The sequence below is a fragment of the Elgaria multicarinata genome, chromosome 9 (assembly GCF_023053635.1).
Source record: "Elgaria multicarinata webbii isolate HBS135686 ecotype San Diego chromosome 9, rElgMul1.1.pri, whole genome shotgun sequence".
NCBI lineage: Eukaryota > Metazoa > Chordata > Lepidosauria > Squamata > Anguidae > Elgaria > Elgaria multicarinata.
Window position 1 is genome coordinate 15044341 of NC_086179.1, and position 23478 is coordinate 15067818.

The window sequence follows — 23478 nt, forward strand, 5'->3', positions numbered from 1 at the left end:
TGAGAATTCAGTTTTCATTTCTTTTTGTAGGGTGATAAGATACAAAAGAGGGCAGGGCTCTTGCAGCTTTAGCTGTTGTGATGAAGAGGCAATTTCACCAGGTGCTGCATGCATACAAATTAGGGGTGTGCACAGACCCCCCACTCCGCTTCACTTTCAGATCCGCCATTTTTGGATCGGGCCGCTCCGCCCCGCCCCCACTCCGCCTGTGCCCACTCCGCTCCACTCGGAGCTCTGGATCGGAGATCCGTTCCCGCCCCATAGGGGGGGTTACCGGGCCCTGCCGCCATCACCGCCCATGCGGCGACGGCGGCAGAGCCCGGTAAGGGACCAAGGGAGAGGGGGACCTTACCTGCCTCCGTCCGCGGTCCGTCACCGTCTTCAATTGAGCCCGCGGTTCCACCAGGAAGTCTGGGCCGCAAGCGGCCCAGACTTCCTGGTGTAACTGCGGGCTCAATTGAAGATGCTGACAGACCGCGGATGGAGGCAGGTAAGGGAGAGGAGGGCGGGGGGGTTACCGGGCCCTGCCGCTGTCGCCGCATGGGCGACAGCGGCAGCGGCAGGGCCCGATAAACCCCACTTACCTTTTCGGCGGAGCTCTGGATCGAGGCGAAGGATCCGCCTTCACCTCGATCCTCTCCGCCACGCTCCGCCGGCCCCCCAATCCTCTTCGCCTCCGCCTTAAGGGCAGGTGAAGCCCCCCGCTCCGCTCCTGCTTCTCCGGTCCGATTAGAAGCGGAGCACATCCCTAATACAAATCACATCTGCTGAAATTCCCTTTTCTCTACATACAGGAGCCCTGTCCTCCTTTCCATATAGTCACCCTAATTTCTTTAGACATAGGACATGTCTACACCTATGGGTGTAGAGTGCCAGAGAGGGGGTGATCCCGGACTTACCTACTTCTGGAATCATCGCCCTCTGTCTACACGCGGCACACAATGTCCCAGGAGGACGGAGGACATCACGCCCGCCATTTTGTTTATTTATTTTTATTGAAAAAGAGCTCAGGAGTGCTCTTGTGCAAAGATAAGTTTTTTAAAATAAAAATTCGTCCCGCTCCCCCCACCCCACCCCAGATGGGCACGGAGCTCCTCCAGTTCCTGGCTCCTCGCGGTTACTCACGAAGAGCCAGGACAAAAATGGGATGCCTGGCCAAACGTCTCACGGTCTCGGGATCATCCTGGGACCGCGGGAAAAGTCAGGATACAAGGGTAGGGCCATATCCCAGGGAAAGGGAGGGATCATCGCTCCCTGCTCCCTGGATCCCATGCATCATGTGGACGCACAGGTGATGATCCCGGCGCGATCCCCGAGATATCGCCCCATATAGCCATGCCCAATAGTTTCTAGTCCTTAAGCTTCTGAGGATACGCTTGGAAAGTACACAGGCCATTGCTGGTGAAACCTCCAGAGCTGAAGACAGGACAAAGCAAGGTTTTAACAGGCGTGTGGTGGGACTGTATGACCACCTAGCCATATGCACTTCTCTGTGGCTGGCAGAATAAGGTTGAAATCCGACACGCACTTGTTCTGAACAATTCCTTTTGAGCTCAATGGGAGTGACATGCAGAGAACTGGTTACATATTATGCGAATTGAGCAAATTTGCTTAATTTACAGAGCTCCAAAATTTCTTAACACAGAATTGTGTATCCTATGGGACAGAATTGGGGGTGCTGCGAGAGCCCAACTGGGTCCAGAAGTCCAGCGGACAACTGCCACGTCCACCCTGACTCTCCCAACACTTGCACGGACCCTCGCCCTGTGAACCCGTGAGATCCTGGAGAGTGCTCAGCAGCCGCCCACCTGCCCACCGAAATCGCACCACATGGCCCAGACTTCCTGGTTGAACCGCGGGCTCAATTGAAGAAGCCGACGGACTGCGGATGGAGGCAGGTAAGGTCCCCCTCCCCCTTGGTCCCTTACCGGGCTCTGCCGCCATCGCCGCAAGGGCGGCGATGGCGGCAGGGCCCGGTAACCCCCCCGCCCTCCTCTCCTGGCCTTACCTGGCGACACTCCCCTCCACTGCGGAGCTCCGATTCGGAGCCGGAGCTCCACGGCGAAGAGGAGCGGAGTATGGGCGGAGCGGTGCGGAGCGGGCCGATCCGAAATTTTTGGATCGGCCCACGGGGCGGAGTGGGGGGTCCATGCACACCCCTACTTGATATCTATCTATCTATCTATCTATCTATCTATCTATCTATCATCTATCTATCTATCTGGTTCTGGAAAGAAACTGAAACGAGATTTGTCCATCCAGGCCCAGGGCTTTGAGTTATTTGCTCTGGAAAGTCTCAGTTTGAATCTCTGTGTTTTCCCAGCCATCTCTGTGCTTAATTTGGGTTGCTGCCTCTTTCTTTTTTCATCTTTAACAGCAAGATGGAAGTCAGGTGCATCATGGTCCTCTCCATCATGGTCCTCCCCAATCACAGCACCCTTCCCCGGCCCGGTGCCCTCCACATATGTTGGATTGCAACTCCTATCATTCCCAGCCAATGGCTATGCTGGCTTGGAAGTTGAACTCCACCATATCTGGAGGGAGTTTGGACTCGATGGCCTTGTAGGCCCCTTCCAACTCTACTATTCTATGATTCTATGCTAGGAATAGGGGCACCTACTGAATTTCGCTGGTGCTGGCGGGTGAGAATTTCAGTACAGGTTGTTTTTGGTAAGAATTTAGCAACGTTTGCAAAGTTCTTTATAGTTGGGAGAAAAAGAACTTTAGATTTTACAAATTTGCATACGAAAGAAAGCAAACCTGACACATTCACTCATGGAAGAAAGCAACACCCATCGCTAGAAAGGTCTCCATCCACCTCTGCAGCTCCAAGGTTAGAAGGAAGGCCAGTTGCTCATGACACTGAACTGAGCGCTGCAGCGTACTCAACATGGCGAATCAAAACATGGACCCTTATGTATTATGGTCCAATTGAATTTCAATCCTCTTATATATAGGTCATGTACACATATATAGTGACAATGGTTTTATTTCAATAGGACTGTTCCCCCCGCCCCACTAATTTTCTACTACAGCAAAGTAGTGTAATAACCACACTAGAATTAATTTAAAATAAATAAATGAATATCTACTTTTCATTGTTTTCCTCTCAGGAACAGTTGTTGTTTGCGGAGAGCACAGCTATGATCTGGTGAAAGGTGCTGGATATTTTGTATGAGCTTCATTGAGTGTTTTATTCACTAAATTGCTCTCTTGGCAAAAAAAATAATAATAATCAGGAAAACAATTCTCAAGTGCCATCCTGCATTTGAAAACTTCTTTTCATTAAAAAGACCTGATACACAAAGGCAACAACATGACATGAAAGTGGAAGACCAGGGGACAGAGGGGTGAGGGGGATGGGAGAATCTCACCCTCTTTCATGAAATAAATTTTGCTTTTGCACGGTCAGATATATAAGCTAACTCTAGTCTAGGAAATAAATAATTGCAGAACCATGGCTTGGTTAGTCTGTGTCATCATACAAGACCAAAGGGACAAGTAGCTTTTTGGAGTGAAGCTGGCAAAAAACGTCTATGTAAAAGATACCGAAGTTAGGGGAAGGGCCGTAACGTAGTGGTAGAGCACATGCAGAAGATCCCAGACTGAATATAGGAGAGCCATGGGCAATCCGTGTAGACAAGAGTAAGCTATGCAGATCAGTGGTCTGACTCGATATCAGGCAGCGTCCTATGTTCTTGGTCCGTGTGGTCCTGAGAAGTCATGCTCAATAAAGAGTTAATCTACACATGCAGCTCAACCACGTGGTACAAAATATAGCATTTGACACTGCAGGTGGGGGACGACGACTGCATAATAGAATGGCTCCCAACAACAACAACATCCAGAAAACACAACATTATGGAGAAGACTAGCCTTAGGCCAGATCTGAAAGAACTGGGCATGTTTAGCCTGCAGAAGAGAAGATTGAGGGGAGACATGATAGCACTCTTCAAATACTTGAAAGGTTGTCACACAGAGGAGGGCCAGGATCTCTTCTCGATCCTCCCAGAGTGCAGGACACGGAATAACGGGCTCAAGTTAATGGAAGCCAGATTCCAGCTGCACATCAGGAAAAACTTCCTGACTGTTAGAGCAGTACAACAATGGAATCAGTTGCCTGGTGAGGTTGTGGGCTCTCCCACACTAGAGGCCTTCAAGAGGCAGCTGGACAACCATCTGTCAGGGATGCTTTAGGGTGGATTCCTGCATTGAGCAGGGGGTTGGACTCGATGGCCTTGTAGGCCCCTTCCAACTCTGCTATTCTATGATTCTATGATTCTATCTACACCAAGTAGGATATAGTGCTATGAAAGTGGTATGAAAGCCCATAGACAGCTTTCATACCGCTATATCCTGCTTGGTGTGGGTCCTTCCTCTTATATACCACTTTCATACCGCTATATCCTGCTTGGTGTGGGTCCTTCCTCTTATATACCACTTTCATAGTGCTATATCCTGCTTGGTGTAGATCTGGTCTTAGAGTGCTTCACTCTACCATGTAGAGAAGAATAATTTTTATAAGAAGGGCAGTTTTCTTTCTTTCTTTTTTTGACATGGAAAACTTGTGTCCTCCTTGTGGGCTTCCCATAGGCACCTGGTTAGACACTGTGGGAAAGAGGATGCTGGAATAATAATAAAAAGGCCTTTGTTCAGACCCAAACAAACTCTTCTTCTTCTGTTCTTAGCATTCATGCAATCAGTAACCTGCATTGTGAAATAGTACCGTTCTGAGAATTCAGTTCCACATGATTTACTTGACTGTGTAGTTCAGTCCAAACTGTTGATTTTTTTTCTGTGCCATTACAGACAGGGAGGTAGCTGAGCGAACCACCTGCAAATTGCCGTCTCCATTTTAAAGATATATCTAGCTACACAGGGGATGAGCTTGCAGATCTTTGGTGACTTCCCAGATGAAAAGGAAGGTGGATTCCTGCATTGAGCAGGGGGTTGGACTCGATGGCCTTATATAGGCCCCTTCTAACTCTACTATTCTATGATTCTATGACCCCAGGGAAAAAATGGCGGTTCCAGGGGTAGAAGGCATTCTTTCCATGTGCACGGTGGTCCAGGATCTCAGTGTTTTAGATCTTAGGGAGGGCCTCTTTTAAAACGCCATGTGTATGACTTCAGTTGTGGGACACACAATTAACATTGCTCTTGTTCCTCCGCAACTTTGAATGGTTTTAGTTTTTGTGAACCGCCCAGGGAGCTTCGGCTGTTGGGCGGTATAAAAATGCAATAAATAATAATAAATAATAACCTCCACTCCATGCTTTACAACTAACATGCCTTATATGTGAGAACAAAACACCCTTTTACCAACCCTGAAAAATGCCTGTGCACTTTTGCATTTTAAACTCGCTTCAATCAAAGGACCATCATGACTACAGGTATACAATGACGTTTGCTTCTGGTGCCCTCATCATCTGCACTCCCTGGGTGGTCATTGGCACGTGGACCCTGTAGTAGCTAAGCAAGAGCATCTAACACCACCATAACCACCACCTTCTTTCTATATTTCAGAAATTTCTTACATGGTATTCCCACTATGGTATTCCAGAGAATCAGCATGTGTAGAAGACTCTAGCTTCACGGAAGCTGATGTAGAGGTGGCAACAGCCTCCAAGCTCTTGCCGTAGTTGTAGGAGGATTGCAATGCTTGGCTCATCATCTGTTATGAACTCGTCCCTGACCAGTGGACAGGACTTTGGTGCAGGGGACAAGCCGAGGGAATCAGGAAGACTAGCAGTGCAAACTGTGGAAGTACTGAACCCAGATCACTGCCACCTGCACAACACTGCAACTGAACCTGTCAGCCAGGAGGGCCATGGGCCCTGCACTGCTCAGACTAAGACCTCTAAACAGAGAACTCCATGAGACAGATTTGCTTGAGGAACCAGCCCCCACCACATGTGGGAACAGACTGAGAGGCAGGTATTGTCAATGGTGCTGTGAAACCAGGGCTCACAAGGGTGCAGCACCAGCACTTCTTTATTAGCACAGACGTTGGCATCATCTGCCACGCTCCTTGGAATCCCGTTCCCTCTGGGCTTAGCTACAATTCTCACCATTGTAATGCAAAGTATTTTGGGGGTGGGCTGGCTCTTGAACAGGAAATTAAGACCCATTAGCCTTGCACAAGTTCTGCTCCTAGTGGAGATAAAATTGCCAGAATTGCTTTGTTGACATGGATCAACAAGATTGGACTCTCCTTGGGGGTGTGGGGGTGACTATCCGGACCGTCATGAGAGCCTGCACTTCTAAATTTATGACTCTGCCACTGAGTGGAAGCCTAGGCTAGAGAACTCCCCCTTTCAGACTTTCCACTACTCAGGAAGGAGGCAGAGCCTGGGGAGGAATGTAGTGTGGCCCAAGAGGAACAAAAAGCCCCAACTATGCTCCAGTTCACTTTGGTGCAAGTCCTGCAACTGTAGCATGACTCTGCAACTCTACAAGCAGCCTGACTAAGCAATCCTGCACCTGGTTAGGACAGGACCCCATGACACAGGTCAGGCCCTCCAAGCCGAATGCTTTCCCTGTGCTTAGAGCCACCTTCAGAGGCATTTTTAAGCTGCAACCCTATACCTGTAGGTGAGTATAAACAAATCAGAGGAAGGCAACAGACGGAACTATGAGAATGGGAAGAGTGAAATAAAGGAATGGCAGAGTTGGGGAGTCTTAAAAGGAAAGTATCAGGAGTGACATGTCAATGCTGAAAATCGGAGGGGGACAGGAAGCTAGTAAATTCCATTAACCCCATTTATGGATGGGGTACTTTAAACACACACACACACACCAAAACTTTCAACAGACTAGAAGCTGACAGATGCCAGGCAGTTGCAGGTCAGCTGGAAGCAAGGGATTTTAAGAAATACGTAATATAATTAATTATGGATAGGGTGGAAACTGAAGCAGAATTCAAAGTTGGACAGAATGAGATCCCAGAGGGCTTTTTTTTTTTTAAAGGAAAATGGACCCCAAAACCCAACGCTTCCCTCTAAGATTGAAAGAAAATTGGTGAAGTGGGATGTTATATACACCCTAACTACGTATCACTGCATCGACATATAACTGCCATTACACGTCATTGGATCCTCACTACATGTCATTTGATCCTCACTACGCCAAGCCTGGGTGGAGTGGAGCGGTGCTGCGTTTCTCCCCATCACCCTTTCAAATATATAGGTAAAATGCATGACTTGAATCTGGTGTGGAATAAACTCAGTTCTCCGGGGCAATTGAAAAGGGGGACGTGGCAGTTCCCACCTGCATTTTACCTGTGAAAAGCAGCACGGAGGGGCGTATGGTGAAGGGAAGTGGCAGGTGGAGACAGGGTTAAGCACTCCTTGCCTTCTCCCCACCACTCCAAGATCACCTCCTTCTGAAGCAGCTTATTCTTAAAAACAGCAACAACAAAACCATCAAGGTTCAGTTGCACACTCTTGTGCGTAATACATAATTACGCATGGGTAGTACCTTGCATAGGGATATGAATTAAACAGCAAAGCCAGATGAAATTGCACAATGTAAAGGAAGAAGCCAACCACCAAAAACATCTTTCCCCTATAGAGTTAACATTCTGGCATCCACATGGTGGAATATCCCACCGCTAGAAATCCAACCTCAAAAGAATTGAAACATCCCTGACAGAGATATATATTATCAGCCTTCTGCTAAAGGGAAGGTAGGGAGATGGTGAGAAAGATTGAGCTGTCAATTATGTATTTAAAACTACAACAACACCCCAAACCCAAGGACTTTCTGAACTATAATAAGGTGTGTGTGTTAAAACTGTTCTCTATTAACTGGCCTGATACCACAACGTAATAAAACAGAGATTTCTCAGCATGTTGCATTATCGATTCTCAGAACAGTTAATTGTGAAGTACAGAGACCGAGACAGATAAGATAAGGAAGCAAGTCAGCTTTCATCAAACCAAAACCGCTCTGAACAATTTCAGCCCTCTTTAGGTCTTTAGTGTAAGCTCCCTGCACAATCTAGGGATGTATGGAACAATTGATTGCCAGTTCGTCGTAAATTCATTGTTTTCTGATTTTTTAAAACAACAACATTGCATTATAGTCGGTGAGCTTTTCTCTTTCCAAGTGTTGTAGTATCCGTCTTTTAGCAGTCAACAAAGCACGAAAAATCCATTAACACTTACCATGTGTTACATTCCAATAAGCAGGTACATAATTTAAGATAACATGTACATCAGAAAATATGAAAGAGCCTTCCAACACAAAGTTTTTATATCTGATGATTTCCTCCCAAAATGAGGCCATTATTGGGCATTTCCAAAAGCTCACTGCCTATAATGCAATGGATTGAAGACCTAAAAACACTAGCAACATTTGAAAGAGTGGTATAGAGGCTCCATTTTATGAATCGACTTATATTTGGATATTTGGTCTACCTTTACTGAAGTTCATGTGTAATTTACACCTTTTCCCCTTTCTTTTTTCATTTACAACGTTGCAATATTTGAAACTGAGGCTTTTGAAGTATGTAGTTAAACTTTTTTGTTGTTGTTGTTAAAACTTGTACGGTAATAAAAAATATTATTCTTTTTTTTTAAGGTCTGCATAAAAATTTACATTTAAACTGTATCCATGTCCCCCTAAAATATGCACACACTTTTTGAGACTGTATTGCAAAATTACAGAATAATTGCACTCTGATTCTTGGGAAGTGCAAATTAGGTTTAGAACCCTTTGTGCTCCAGAAATTCAGCCCTAACTGGTGGAGCCAGGCCAACGGGAATGCAATGAAGGGACTGGGGCCAACGAATTCGTCCCTGTTCTTCCCTTTCATACTTCAGAAAACACGTGACAGGAACGCCCAAACAGGGCTTATAATGATGTACTTTAAAAACAAAAGTAAAAGCTCTGAGGGACTTTTCCCTGCTTCTACAGTGATGACTGACGAAGAATTCCTGGCCACCAGAGCCTTAAACCTCTCACAATAAATCAAAGCAAAGATGTTGGAAGAACATTTTGTAAATTCGTGATGCAGTAAAAATAGACCGTCCGGTGTGTCTTCGTAAAAATTCTGCCGTTCTCTTGGAATTGCTTCTGTGTCACGCGAGAAAGATCACACCAAGTACAAGAAGCAAGTTGCATCAGAGAGTCCCCAATCAAATGAGAAATTCTGGGGAAAGGTACTGTGGTGATGACTATCCAAAGTCATCCTATCCTTAAGACTTCACCAGAGCACTTCTGGTTTCCAAACATTTAGCAAAAACTACCTGCACATTTCATTTCCCCACTCCCCCTCCAGAAAGCTAGAAATTTGCTCTCTTCCTAAAGTCAACCTAAACAGAGGTTATCCGATCCTGCATTAGGAGTCATACATTCTTCACTTTGCAGCATGAATCTGGCAATTCAGTGAATACTATACTTGATGCGGATTATTATTATCTCTCTTTTCTTGTTCATGGTGGTTTTTCTAGATGGACATGACAGGCTTTGCCAAGTCATGCTGTCTTTTGCCAATTCAGGTAGTTCCTGACCATTGAACATGTTTTAAGTATGACTGCTTTCTGGATGTTGGTGTGGATGTATTTTGGTAGGCCCACTTAATGAAGGTTTTCTGTATAGTTTTTTGATGTGATGATGATTTCAATACCGCCCCATAGCCGAAGCTCTCTGGGTGGTTTACAATTTTTTTTAGATAGATAGATAGATAGATAGATGAAGTTAGATCTACCAAAACATTTGAATAATCAGAATATTTCTGCACTAGTGCTGTTGTATCTCGGTTCTCAGCATTTGCTTGGTTTTGGCCACATTGCAGCCTCTCCCAGAAAGAATAGTGTGTTGACAGATAGCTGTGCACCTCCTCAAAAATCTACAACATGGCTGAGGTGTGTAACAAGAGAAAAAGAAAAGAAACATCTCTGGATGTGGGATTGCAAATGCATAGTGCTTATTACAGGGAAAGACAGAAGCAATGCATCTAGGGAGTTACAGTGGTAAATGCATAAAATCATGTTCATTCAACACAAGTTGGAGAAAATGGAGAGAGAGAAGGAGCCACTGTACACTACTTTTAACTCCTTGGATGAAAGGTGGGATATCAAATGAATTAAAACAAATAAATAAATAAATAAACTCGTTTGTGGGTTGACGGACTTCCAGATTTTCTGTCCAGAGTGCAGAAACAAACACTGGTCTTGTACGATACTTGTGTAAGGCTCAGTAATTGAGCAATTCACTCCTCTTACACAATGAACCCGAGATCTGCAAAATACAACCAACAGGACATTTTCTACGTATTCCTATCTTATTTTTGTAAGAGTTTGAAGGATTTAACTCCATTCTGGCTTATCTACAAATCTCTGGGAGCTTCTTCCAGTCATTCGTTTTTGTCAAACATTTAGAACACTGATCCGTCATGACCTCGTCAGGACAAACTTGCGGCTTCCATCTACTGTAAAGAAGAACATCTGGTGCTGAAAACACACAGCCCGTCAGCCACACAATCTCCCAGTGGGCAACTCTTAAAAATGAACTACTGCGACAAGACTTCAGATTGTGACTCTCTGGAGGGAGGAACAATGGAGAAGGCCTTCACTTATTTAAGCTAACTCTTTCATCCCAAAGTAACAATGTCCGAAGAGCTCCCCCCCCCCAACCTACCAGAGGCTGCCAAAGAGTGGAGAGAAGAAATTTAAGGAACTTGCAATAAAACAATTTCTGCCTTGAGCTTCCATTTCCAACAGATCTCTGTTCACTGTCATTTTAAACTCTAATTCAAGTTATCCCAGCCTGGTGACCTCAAGATCTCCCATCATCCCTAGCCAGCATTTTATGGGGTGATAGGGATTGTAGTACAACACATCTGGGGGGGGCACCAGGTTGAGATAGACTGCAATAATTATGGCTTGCTTACCTAGAGAAATTCTGTTTACAGAGTCCATATCTTTAGGGGTCTGGTCAGTGCCTGATTGTGACACCAGCTGAGGACTCCACACACACTGCCTTAAATGCTATAAATGAAGAAAGGTGCTAATTATTTTTATTATCATAGAATCATAGAAGAGTAGAGTTGGAAGGGGCCTATAAGGCCATCGAGTCCAACACCCCACTCAATGAAGGAATCCACCCTTAAGCATCCCTGACAGATGGTTGTCCAACTGCATCTTGAAGGCCTCTAGTGTGGGAGAACCCACGACCTCCCTAGGTCATTGGCTCCATTGTCGTACTGCTCTATCAGTCAGGGAGTTTTTCCTGATGTCCAGCCAGAATCTGGCTTCCTGTAACTGGAACCCATTATTCCATGTCCTGCACTCTGGGATGATCGAGAAGAGATCTTGGCCCTCCTCTGTGTGACGACCTCTTAAGTATTTGAAGAGGGCTGCTATTGTTGTTGTTGTTATTATTATTATTATTAGTTCTCAGGGCTTTATACAGTCTGCACTTAAAACAATTGTGTGCCACAGTAACCTGAGATTCTGAGGTCTGTATAATTAAACACATCTGCATACTTCGTCTTCTGCATATTTTTCGTGCTTTTCTTCATTGTAAGGAATAGTAAAGAGCTACAGAGAGCACTTAAATCTTTGGTCAATGTTGCACCAGCCACTTTTCAATCGGAAGAACTTGAAAACTGTTGCTATTGTTTTTGAAATGAAAGTTACGACCTTCACAAAAACTGTACTCCATAACCAATGCCATGTTCTGTGGTTTTTCTGTGTCTCTCAGAATTATAGTTTACACAGAGCTCTGATTATTATTAGCTTTCAAGCTCTCTCAGTACGCATGCAGAATAAAAAAAACTTTAAAGCTGGCCTTGAGGAGCTCGCATGTATGATACTGCATTTAGTAATATGTTTTCAGGAAGCACATTTTAATAAATTAATCAGGAAACACATTTTCAAACCATTTTTTTAAAAACAGAAGTGCTTAGATGCACAAGCTTAGAAGAGGCATTCTACCTCTCACTCCCAGGCAACATGGTACAGTTCTTCAACGATGTCTCCTGGCCTGATATATACATGCACAAACTAAAAATAAAGAAAATATGATTCCTCCCCCCTTCAAAATGCACATTTATGCAGATGTAATCCATTAAATTAAAACTCCTTTGATTAACAGGCAGAGATTTCTCTAATTGGGTAACAGCCGTATCTATAGATCTGGATCAGCTGTCCCCAACCTGCCTTGAGCTGCAACTCCAAGCATTCTAAGTCAGCATGACGATGCTGGGGGTGGCCATCCAAGATCCCGTACAATCCGCCCCGCACACTCAGGTCCTCTGGGAAGAATCTTCTTCAGCCTGCCCAAATTAGGCTGACAAGTATTACCTGGAGGACTTTCTCTTTTGCTGCTCCCAGACTGTGGAATGGCCTGCCAGAGGAGACTCGTCAACTTAAAAGTCTTTTAGCATTCAAGAAAGCTATCAAGACTGATCTCTTCCAGCAGGCCTACCCAGTGGAATTTTAGGATGTTTTTAGGAAGTTTTTGGGACGTTTTAATAATGTGTATTGTGATTTTAATCAATATGAGTGTATTTATAATTATTGTTGTTCCCCACCTTGATCCAGCTGGAGAGGCAGGTAGGAAATAAATTTGTTGTTGTTGTTGTTGTTGTTGTTGTTGTTGTTGTTGTTGTTAAGACATCTGGAGAGCGCTAGGTTGCACAAGGCTGACCCAGTTTATTTGATCTGCACCTGCTTCATTATTTCATATAACTGCATCTACTCAGACACTTTGAAACCCATGCATGTGTAGTGCAAGGGACTGGGTTTCGTAGCCTCAATCAGATTCAGAGGCTTAAGAAGAAGTAGTTGTTGTGTACCAGGAACTAGGGGAGGAAATTCACCAAGACTCTTCAGGAGTCCAGAAGGAATCTTCCCAGGAGCTTATCGGACAGGATCCCCAGGCTAAGAGATCCCCCTCCCCCTCCCCCAGAATCTCAGACTCTGTTGGAGGGGGAGGGAATTTCCGAGATGATAGACCCCAGAGTCCGCTGCAGGGTCAAGCGGGAGGAGTTGAGAGGAGGTGGGTGGTGGTACGCAAGGTTGGCCACATGGCAGAAACTTCACCTTCAAGACTCACCCTGAGAGAGGAATTCAGTAATAATCTGTTGAGCACTGTGGGGAAACTGCCCATTGTGTTGATAGGCAACTGCCTTGCTTCATTAGGCTAATTTAGCTTAGAGGATAGCTCCTAGCTTTCACACTCTTTTCAGGTGTGAAGAGACATCTGTTTATTGAATAAAGCTTTGTAAATTGTACAACAATCCACAAAGCTTTATTCAATAACCTCTTCATTGTCTCACATCTTGGCGGGAAGAATCACGACAGCATGGAAAGGATGGATTGGTACCCAAGAACAAAGGGAAGAATTCATGATGGAGGACTATGTAAGCCACCTTGGGCTTGTTACAAGAAGAAAAAAGGCAGAATAAAAATCTAATAATAACAGTAATTATAATATTTAAAAAACAACCTTGAAGGGTGCCTTTTTATAGGTAAATATTCTATCTGCTAGGACAAGTGGATCCTTGTGGATATGTTCCTCAGGTTGTTCTCTATATGGTGAATCCTAGAGGCCAGCCCAGCCCAGCCACTGTCTGTTGGACTAGCATGAAACTACCAAACAATGATTCATCAGCAGAAGCAACATTTATCCTGCAATAAAAGTATACTTCTAGCTGAGGAGACATGATTGATTTCTTACCTCCCTGCCATATCAAAGTGAAGTCTTTTTATGGCTTTATGAACAGACTGTAGCAATTATTGAATCTTTACAGCATTCATTTAAGCCCGGCTTTCTGTTTTTATAAATTCTCAGCCAACAGCAGCTTCTCATCACTGATTAAAGGGCAAAGATTCAGACTGGATTAAATCTAGTCACCTTAGCGTTGATGGAAATATATAAAGCCAGGTATGGATTTTAAAGCAACCAGTGCTTTAAAATCCAGGGGTTATTAAAAGAAAAAAGAGTGGGAGGAGAAGGAAAAACACACAAAACCAGGCCCTAAATCAGAGAGGATTTGGAAATAGTGAACATGGCAGTGGAAATGAGCATGGGCGATACTAGTCGAGCCATGTTACTTGAAGAGCGGTTGCATATGATAAATGGTTTTTTTGGTATTGTATTCAAAGGGGAAGCTATAGCTCAGTGGTAGAACACATGCTCAGCCTGCAGAAGGTCCAAGGTTTGATCCCTGGCATCTCCAGGTAGGTCTGGAAAAATCCCTGCCTGGAACCCAGGAGAGCCTCTTCCAGTCAGTGTTGACAATAGTGAACTAGAAAGACCAACGATTGCCTTGATATAAGGCAGCCTCCCAAGTACAGTATTAGGAGTAGAGGAATTGCAATGTTTTGAATGTTCCCTCTTATGCGTATTTAAAAAACACACCACTCCAGGCTGTCAGGGAGAATGCTCATTTCGCATCAAACGTGCAATTCAGAAAGATTGTTCATGTGAGCGCATTCAAATATGTGATCCCGCCACTGGAAGGCTGAAACAGTGTGATTTAGCAAGATATCCAGTACATGAGGCTGCTGACTGTGTGTTTGCTTTGTCTTCACGGGGAACAAGAGTTTTCATCAACGAACACTTTCTGGACATTAGTGGAATATTTGTATTAGTTCCACAATCAGCAATAGATTAGATAGGTTACTCTTAATAAGAACAAAAGTCACAAATATGCATCTTGCTAAATTCTGATAGCAGGCTTGTGTGATGCAGTGTGTGTGTGTGTGTGTGTGTGTGTGTGTGTGTGTAGTTTAATGTCAAGGCAAAAACCTGCTGCAGTGCCAAACAAAAAGCGCTAGTAATCAAATGCAATTATATAGAAACGCTCACATGGCCAATTGCTTGCTTGGAGCTATTAAGCCAATAAATAAAAAAAACCTTGCCTCCACGTGTATGTAGAAGAACCTCATGTTGGAATGCCATTATCTTCTGAGACCGTGATGTCTCACTACAGCTGCTTAATATAATCAAGATCATTTAGGAACATTTACTATGCTCTATTTTGCCAGAAATTCCAGAGGTCTGTCGGTTGAAAAGGAATAAATAAAAAACTAAAGTTGTACTGCTAAGAATGAGACTATTATCAATCCTGACAATTAAAAAAAAAAACCAACCCACTGTAGAACTGTGTGCCGTCCCATCCCATCATGGTTTAAAGGCAAACAGCATAAAATGTTGTGCCTTCAACATCAAGCACATGTGGTTCCATTGTCGTACTGCTCTATCAGTCAGGGAGTTTTTCCTGATGTCCAGCCAGAATCTGGCTTCCTGTAACTGGAACCCATTATTCCGTGTCCTGCACTCTGGGATGATCGAGAAGAGATCTTGGCCCTCCTCTGTGTGACAACCTCTTAAGTATTTGAAGAGGGCTGCTATTGTTGTTGTTATTATTATTATTATTATTAGGTTTAACTCCTAAAGTGTGTGATGTCAATCTCAACAAGCCAGGTGTGATCCCAACTGGTTAAACACCACTTTCTTTTTACTGCGTCACTTGTTATCAGTACAATAGCAAACTTCCAAATTTCACAGACTCTTCCACTCAATTCCTGCACTGAGCAAGGGGTTGGGCTCGATGGCCTTATAGGCCCCTTCCAACTCTACTATTCTATGATCCTATGAGAAAAGAGTTCTGCAGAGCTCAAAATGTGCTCCCCCTCCTTCTCCTTGAATGAATTTCCCAGATCAATGAAAAAGCTTTATGACTCTTACCACTGCCCTTAAGACATTATCACCGAGATATTCTTTTGCACAATGAACTGAATTTGGAGTTATCCCCAAATTCCAGGAGAGCTGTCTATCTCTCCATTACTTGCACTGCAATTCCTCTTTTGGGTGAAGTGACAGACCAAGTTTGTGGATTATTAAACGTTGATCAGTTCTCCATAATGATCAGGTTTTTGGCCAGGATATGGGAATAAGAGTGCTTTGGTCAACTTGGTGGATGACTTACACCGGGAACCAAATGGAAAGAGCATGACCATATTTGTTCTCCTGGACCCCTTTCAGTACCATCAACCATGGCATCCTTCTGGACCGCATGGCAGGGCTGGGCTTTGGAGGTGCTGTTTTGCAGCAGTTTGGGCCCTTCTTGTCATGTCCAGATGATAGTGACAGGGGATTACTTTTCAACTCCAGGTCCATTGGCCTGCGGTTTCCCCCAGGGTTCTATTTTGGCCCCCTTGTTATTTAACAATTTTATGAAACCCCTGGGAGAGGTCATTTGGCTATTGGGAGTAAGGTGCCATCAACAGGTGGGAAGAGGAAGTATTTTTTAAAAAAAATCTGATTAATGGGTCTTTTATTTATAGGAGGCTAAATCCAGTGTTTCCCTTCCCTTCCAGCCCCTGGTAAAGGAAAGTCCCGCAGTGGCTGTAGATCTGGGCCCCTTTGGTTAGACGACGCAGACACAGCTTCACAGCCACAGCAATGCTGCAATTTAAAGAATTTTGGAATTTACCCTGACTTTTTCAAAGGGAGCGACGTCAGCACGGTGCTTCCGCTGTGTAGTGTTGCTCCGTGGCTAATCTGGAGTCAACCCATGAGCAGAACCAGGTCGAAGGCAACCAGCGATTGGTTGCTTTCCACCAGGAAGATGACGGGGGTGGCTCCAGATGGCCACCCAGAAAATCCGCACTCCTTCCTCGGCCTCAGGATTACATGATGCCACCCCGGGAGAGGTAAAGTGCAGGGTTCAGGAGGGAGGCATCGCCAACCCGGCACCATGAAGACCATCCATATGGTGGCTGACATTGCCAGGAAGATCCAGCCTCCAATGGCTACAGAAATACTTGGAACAGAGAGGAAAATGGGAAAGCAGGCAAGTGAGAAGCTGGCTCATCAGCCATCAGTTTGCAAGTGCAGAGAGAAAGTCCTGTAGCTTCTTTTAGCAACAAGTGGCCCAAATTTAGGAAATGCAGCTGGCCATGGGGCAATCTTGCAGGCAGCGCAACAGGGCCAGCCCCCAGGATCTGGATTCTGCTCTTTGGTGGTAGTTTCCTGTCTTGAATAACCTGGAAGTCCCTCCCCCAGACAACATGGGTCTTTGCACGCACACGTTTTTGGCATGTCTTACAGATCTCTCGGTTCGAACCCTGCAGCACCCCACAAGTGCAAGCCACGGGACGAGTGCTCACCATGAAGACTGAGCATTATTTATTTTTTTGCCATGCCACTGCAAACCTTCAAAAAGGAAACTATCTGATTATCTGAGTAAGCCATTCCACACGGACGGCTTAGCACAGCACATGGTACCTGCCACCATATTGCAGAACGGAAGCAGCATCTACCGAAGCAGCTTTAACATGCTTCGAATACTTGTGTTGTTCATTAGCCTGGTTTGGACATAATGTTCCCAGCTTGATAAACCACAGTTTATTAAGCCAGGAATGAGTGCTGGACCTCTGCGCGCCCCTCTGCCCCTCTCTTTGCCTCCTCCCATCATGCATCAGCAGCTTCAGGGTTTCTATACAGGTGTCTTTAAATCACAGTCCCCCATTACATCTCACTCAGGGACCTGTGGTTTAATGTCAGTTTACTCACCAGGATCTTAACCTACCATTTGATCCTGGCTTACGATCCTGGTTAATAAACCAATATCAAACACATTTCCCCATTTTGGATGTAATGGGGAACTGTGCTTTAATTTATTATTATTATTATTATTATTATTATTATTATTATTATTATTATTTATTTATATAGCACCATCAATGTACATGGTGCTGTACAGATAACACAGTAAATAGCAAGACCCTGCCGCATAGGCTAGCTGGCGTGCAAAAGGAAGAGGCAAGAACAGAGTGAAGGAGGTTTAAGAAGCTGGGGCTGTTATGTCCAAACAGGCCCGTTTGCCTGCCTCCTTCTGAACCACAAAATAAAACTTCCACTCCCCTAAGCATGCATGTCCTAGCATGTGCTTGCTAGTAAGAATAACACAATCTCCATCATCGATTCAAGAACATTTCAGGTTCTAGAAAATAGACCAAGCTTTTTGGAACCTTTTAGGCACCATCTCTCCACTGGGATTCACAAAAGTACGTCAACATTCTTAGATGCTAACATCATGTTTATTTATTTTTCATTTTTAAAGGAGCTGGGGTTACCAAACACTTAGGATTTCTGCAGCTGAACTTATGCCACAAATGTGCTACGAATCTACCCATTGTATTCTGCAAAACACAATGAAGTCTGTATTGCTAAATCTCTCAAGTCTTACCCAGTGGTTTACATTGGAACAGCCCCCTTTAAAGAATGACCACTGTCAAATCATCATCATCGGTTAAAAAAACTCCAGCAGCCTTTGGTATGCTTTTCTGGATCCCTTAGGAGCAGCTAAGCTGTATATTCATTAGGATTAGCCTGCAACTATTCATCATTTAAATGGATAATGCATGTTATCCCTACGATTCAGGCTGGGGTTCTCAGCTCTAAGAAACAGACCAGCTACATTTTTAAATCCAAAAACCGTAACCCCACATTGACTAGAACTACAGGCAGTTGCAGTTGAGGCTCCGGCAACGGTGTGAGAGGTATCCAGTTCTTTGCTCAAACTCCCATCAACTGCAGTTATCAACAAGAGATGCAACTATAGAATCAATAGTACCTGTTCCATAATGGGGATTGACTCCCATCGACGCTTCAACAACAGCAAAGGTCTCCGTTTCATGATTCCTTTCCCTCAGAAGGATTCCAAATCAACGGCAAAGGTGTTATTTCCGACCCTCAAGTTGCATTGCTCAAGACGACTTCAGGGGTCCCAAAGTTTTCTTTTGCTTGCAAAGGTGTTGCAAGGAACGTATGGGACAAAGAGTTTTCTCTCCAAACTCTTCCTTATTTTGCAAGCCTTGATCTACAAGTCCGATCGGAAGCAGCCATGGGAGAGATAGTGGGCTGGTACTGGTGGTTGGGTGGGGGGAAAGCCCGCATTCGCTGATGAATTACCTCATAGATGCATGAAGTAGGTAGACAACACCAGACGCACTCAATCTGAAAATAGCTGTTGCTTAGGAACAGCAAGGGTAAATTTCAGCACCTCGGCTATATATAATTGAGAGCTTTTACATTTAAAGAGAATTAAAACACACCGGACCCATGTGCCTCTCTTTCTCTCTCTCTCTCTCTATATATATATGAGCATCGGCTCATGAAGGCTGTGAAAGGAAGGACTGCCTGTTCTACACAGACCAGAGGTTATGGCTCACCACCCACTCAGTAAACCAACAGCACCAGAACGATATCAGCAACTAAATCCTGTCCATATGGCAACCTCAATAAATTGGCTTCCCTTTTTCCGTTTCTGTAAAACAATGTGTTGAAGGTTTTCAGAGAGAGAGAGAGAGAGAGAGAGAGAGAGAGAGAGAGAGAATGAGGCCATGTCTACACCAGCCTTTTCCGCCGGGATCATCCCAAGGTCATCCCTGTGTGTCTAAATGACACACAGGGGATCCTGGGGTTAACCAGGAACGGGCAGAGAGTTTCTCTGGGATAACTGAGACCACGATTATCCCAATTTTTCCCGTGGTCTCAGCAACATCCCAAGCTCCGTGGGGGTCCGTCCCAGCTTCCCACCTCCTCGTGAGTAACTGCGGCTATCAAAATGGGTACAGAGCTGTTCGGGGAGGATTCCATGCTCTTTGGGGGTGGGGGAGAGCAATTTCACCATCTCTGGGATGGCAGGGGGTTGGGGTGCGGTGTGTGTGTTTTTTACCCATCTTTCCCCCCAGATTGGGGCCATGCGACCGGCTCCTCTTAAAAAAATTAAAAAATAAATGGCTCCTGCGACGTCCCTCTTCCCTTCTGCGACATCACGTGGTCATCTAGATGCTGGTGGAGGATCGTGGAAGCAGGTAAATCCGTGATCCTCCCCCCTCCCTCCCTCTACAGCCTTAGGTGTAGATAAGCCCAGAGACAGAGAGACACAGAGATTGGCAAGCATCCCTATCCATTCCACAAAAGGGAGACATACCAATGTAGAGTGCATGCTTTCAAGGCAAGCATACACCTTCGGACGGAGATTCAATTTTAGGCAAACAAGGTTTACAGTGCCAAGCTTGGAACATCTCATTTGCTGAAGGCAGCCTTCTGGGCCAATTATACCAAGATGAGAGATGAGGAGCCAGTGTGGTGTAGTGGCTAGAGCGTTCGACTTTGAATCAAGAGATCTGGGTTCTGATCCCCATTTGGCCATGGAAGCTCACTGGATGATTTTGGGCCAGTCACAGGCTCTCAGTCCAACCTACCTTTCAGGGTTGTTGTTGTGAGGATAAAAATGGAGAGGAAGGGGATTATGTATGCCACTTTGGGTTTCTTGGAGGAAAAACAGCAGGATATAAAATCAAACATGGAAAGGTTTAAAATGCCTTTGTGGGACAGACTTCTAGTCTAGCATTATGATTCTGACCAAAATCGGGCAAACTGTCAGGATTCATCCCTGCCCGGTCATGAACTATGGGGTGTGCTCAGAGGGTAAACAAAATCCACCAGCCAAACCCTGCACTCCCAACATCCTGAGGAGCTTTCAGACATGTTAGACACAGATATGATAGACACAGAGCCAAATGCCAATTGCTTGAGTTCCTAGTAAGCCCTTGGACCCCATCCGCCATCACACCCAGAACTGAGCAACAATGGTTTGCCTGGCAGGAACTTCAGGGTCACCGCCAAAGTGCCTACAACGCTGTGTTCATCGACTTGGCTGCACGTACAGGCACTGGGAACTCAAAGCCCACAACACATTCCAAGAGAGTGTAAATGCAAAGAAATAAAAAGTGTGTGCCATGACTGATATGCAACATTTGCACATTTTCCCCCCCCCCATCCAAAGAACGGCGGACATTTGAGGTCAATGGCGAAATGACTGTGGAATTGTGTCACCTCACACAGAGGTTCAACCCACACTCATCATGCCATTGTAAAACCTCAGTAAGGGTGGAGTGTGCTTTGAATTGGGCAGGTGGCAGAGCATTAGAAGTAGTGAGCATCAGTGGATCCAACGACACTCAATATGTCATTCAGGATAAGCCAATATGTTCTTAAGAGTTGGCCCTTTAGCCTTCCACATGATTAAAAACTGATGCAGAAGGCCGGTTAGTTTAGCTGCAGCAGCAGCAGAGGGAGGACAGCTGTTGAGGCCCACTGTTTTTTGAGTGGGCTCCACCAAATGGCTAGCCTCATACAACCCCTTCAGCTTCTGAGACTCAAGGGACGCAAACCAGCCAGTGAGTACAACCACTCTGAATCAAAAGGCCATTATAAAGGCCAGTCCTATCTGCACCTTTATAACATCGGGTACCAATCAGACCTCTCGGAGCTCAGTCCGATGCTTAACCATAGAGAAGTAACCACACCCCTCTCCTGCACAAGAAAGCCTCTGTCCTGACCATCATTGCCGATACAATGTTGAACCTACCTAGTTTGCAAGCCGAGCTCCTGCCTGCACAAGCCAAAGCCACAGTCCAAGATTAAGCTCCAAAGTTTGGGATTAGAGTTCGCACATCACACAAGCGCCAACAAAAATGTGTATAATACAGAAAAAACGTGCTTACTAAAAAATATGACAAAATACACACCAAAAGGTGTATATTATTAATAGGGTGACCATATAACAGTTATAAAGGAAAGGGTATTTCAGCCAGTGTCATTTGTAGGCATGCAGCACCTGGTGAAATTCCCTCTTCATCACAACAGTTAAAGCTGCAGGAGCCCTGCCGTCTTCTGCACATGCCCATTTTCTCATGAGCTTCAGGTCTAGTTCCTATAAGGTGCCAGGGTTCTCGAACTGGAAACTCTGACAGTGGTCAGGACAGCTTGCAGGAAAATGGAACTGCAGCTAACCTGAAGTGTAGATGTCCTATGGCAACTTGTGGCCCTCGGACTCCCAGCATCCTTCACTTTTGGCTCTGCTGCCTAAGGCTGATGAGAGTTGTAGGGCTGCAAGCTGCCCACCCTGACCCAGAGGTTTCAGCCCAACAGTGATCAGGTGACCCGAAGAACCAATAGGGTCCCATCTGTCCGTATATAACTGCTGTGTCTGGCGTGGTTCCTCAGTGGCTTGTTGCTACAGACTGCCTGGGAGTCCTGTCTAAACCTGTAGAACTGCCATCCTGCCTTTCCACAACACGCTGGCAGTTTCTATTGCCACTGACAATATCGAATCGGTATAAATCAAAATACTTTGACTGATAAGAAGTTCAAACATGTCCATCAGTTGTATATCTGGTTGCCTTCATTCACAAACAACTGCCAACAATGAGAGAGAGAGAGAGAGAGAGAGAGAGAGAGAGAGAGAAGCGCATACTGATGGTGACTCATTTTCACAAATGCAAGACTTGCTGTTTGTTTTGTATTGTTGCATTTTATGACCGTATTGTATTGTTTTATATTTATACTGTAAGTGACTCTGGGTGAAAACAGCCAAGGTTGGCAAGGCAGTGGCGGACGGAAATAATAAATAAGAAGAATAACGATGATGATTCTTTAAACCCTAATAAGGTAAGGAATATAAGCATGCTCCTGATGAGAGTGGAATTATTTTCTGAGGCACCAAATAATACAAATTATATGCTAGGCTGGGCAAAAGACCCATAATAATCTCTGCCATTTTACATCAACCATAGAAAAATGTTACAAAAGCTGACCTGCGATCCTCGTGGTCCTCGTTTGTGATCCCATTCAGAATGTCCCATGATCTATAGAAAGATGAGAATAATAATAATGTGTATAGTTCTATAAAGGTTTCATGAGCTTTACAACTATAAAACACAGATCTCTGCTGCACCCACCCCTAGCATTCCTTTTTTTTAAAAAAGGGGGGGATTGTAAATTATTTTATGATGGAATAAATGACAGTGACATACTTTGTTATAATATTAGCTAACTGTACGAAATACATGATAAACTATCATGTTGCACTGCATATTGTTTTATTATTTGAACATAAGATGCCTTGCATATTTTATATAAAGGTGGGGTATAAATAAAGCTGCTCCTGCAGCTTTAATTGCTGTGATGAAGAGGGAATTGCACCAGGTGCTGCATGCCTACAAATGACACCTGCTGAAATTCCCTTTTTTTATGCAACTGTTAACGATACAGGAGGCCTGTCTTCCTGTCACCCTAATTTTATATAAAGGTGGGGTATAAATGTCAAAAAATAATAAGTAAATGAACATCTAAAAAAGTAAAACTACTGAACTTTTCCAGTTAAAAACACTTTTACGAATAGTGTTTTGTTTTTTGCCAAGAGATTAGGAACAATGGATGCTGATACAGATAATTTCATGCAAAGAAGGGAACAAAATGAATGAATTACAGGCCACTTACAATGCAATCCAATATATGTTTACTCAGAACTGAGCCCCATTGTGTTTAATGGAGCTGACTCTCCAGTATGTGTGTAAACTAGGATTGCAGCTTTAGCCACCATGAATCTAGACCTATGAATCTTAAACTTATTAATTAACAGAGCTGACATTGAACCAAATT

The 23478-nt window shown here is 44.5% G+C and overlaps 1 protein-coding gene across 4 annotated transcripts in view; it reads right to left on the minus strand.

The window, feature by feature from the left end:
* The window catches only part of PDE3A (phosphodiesterase 3A), a 326281-nt gene that overhangs the window by 82102 nt on the left and 220701 nt on the right, over positions 1-23478 (minus strand). For 2 of the 4 annotated variants that reach the window (XM_063134777.1, XM_063134781.1), the window contains exon 2: positions 22632-22682. The exons of 1 other annotated variant lie outside the window; for it this stretch is intronic. In XM_063134777.1, coding sequence (XP_062990847.1) covers positions 22632-22682 — 51 coding nt within the window. Of the gene's footprint in view, positions 1-18598; positions 18800-22631; positions 22683-23478 lie in introns of those variants that run through there. One more of the 4 variants, XM_063134780.1, reaches the window with a different exon arrangement.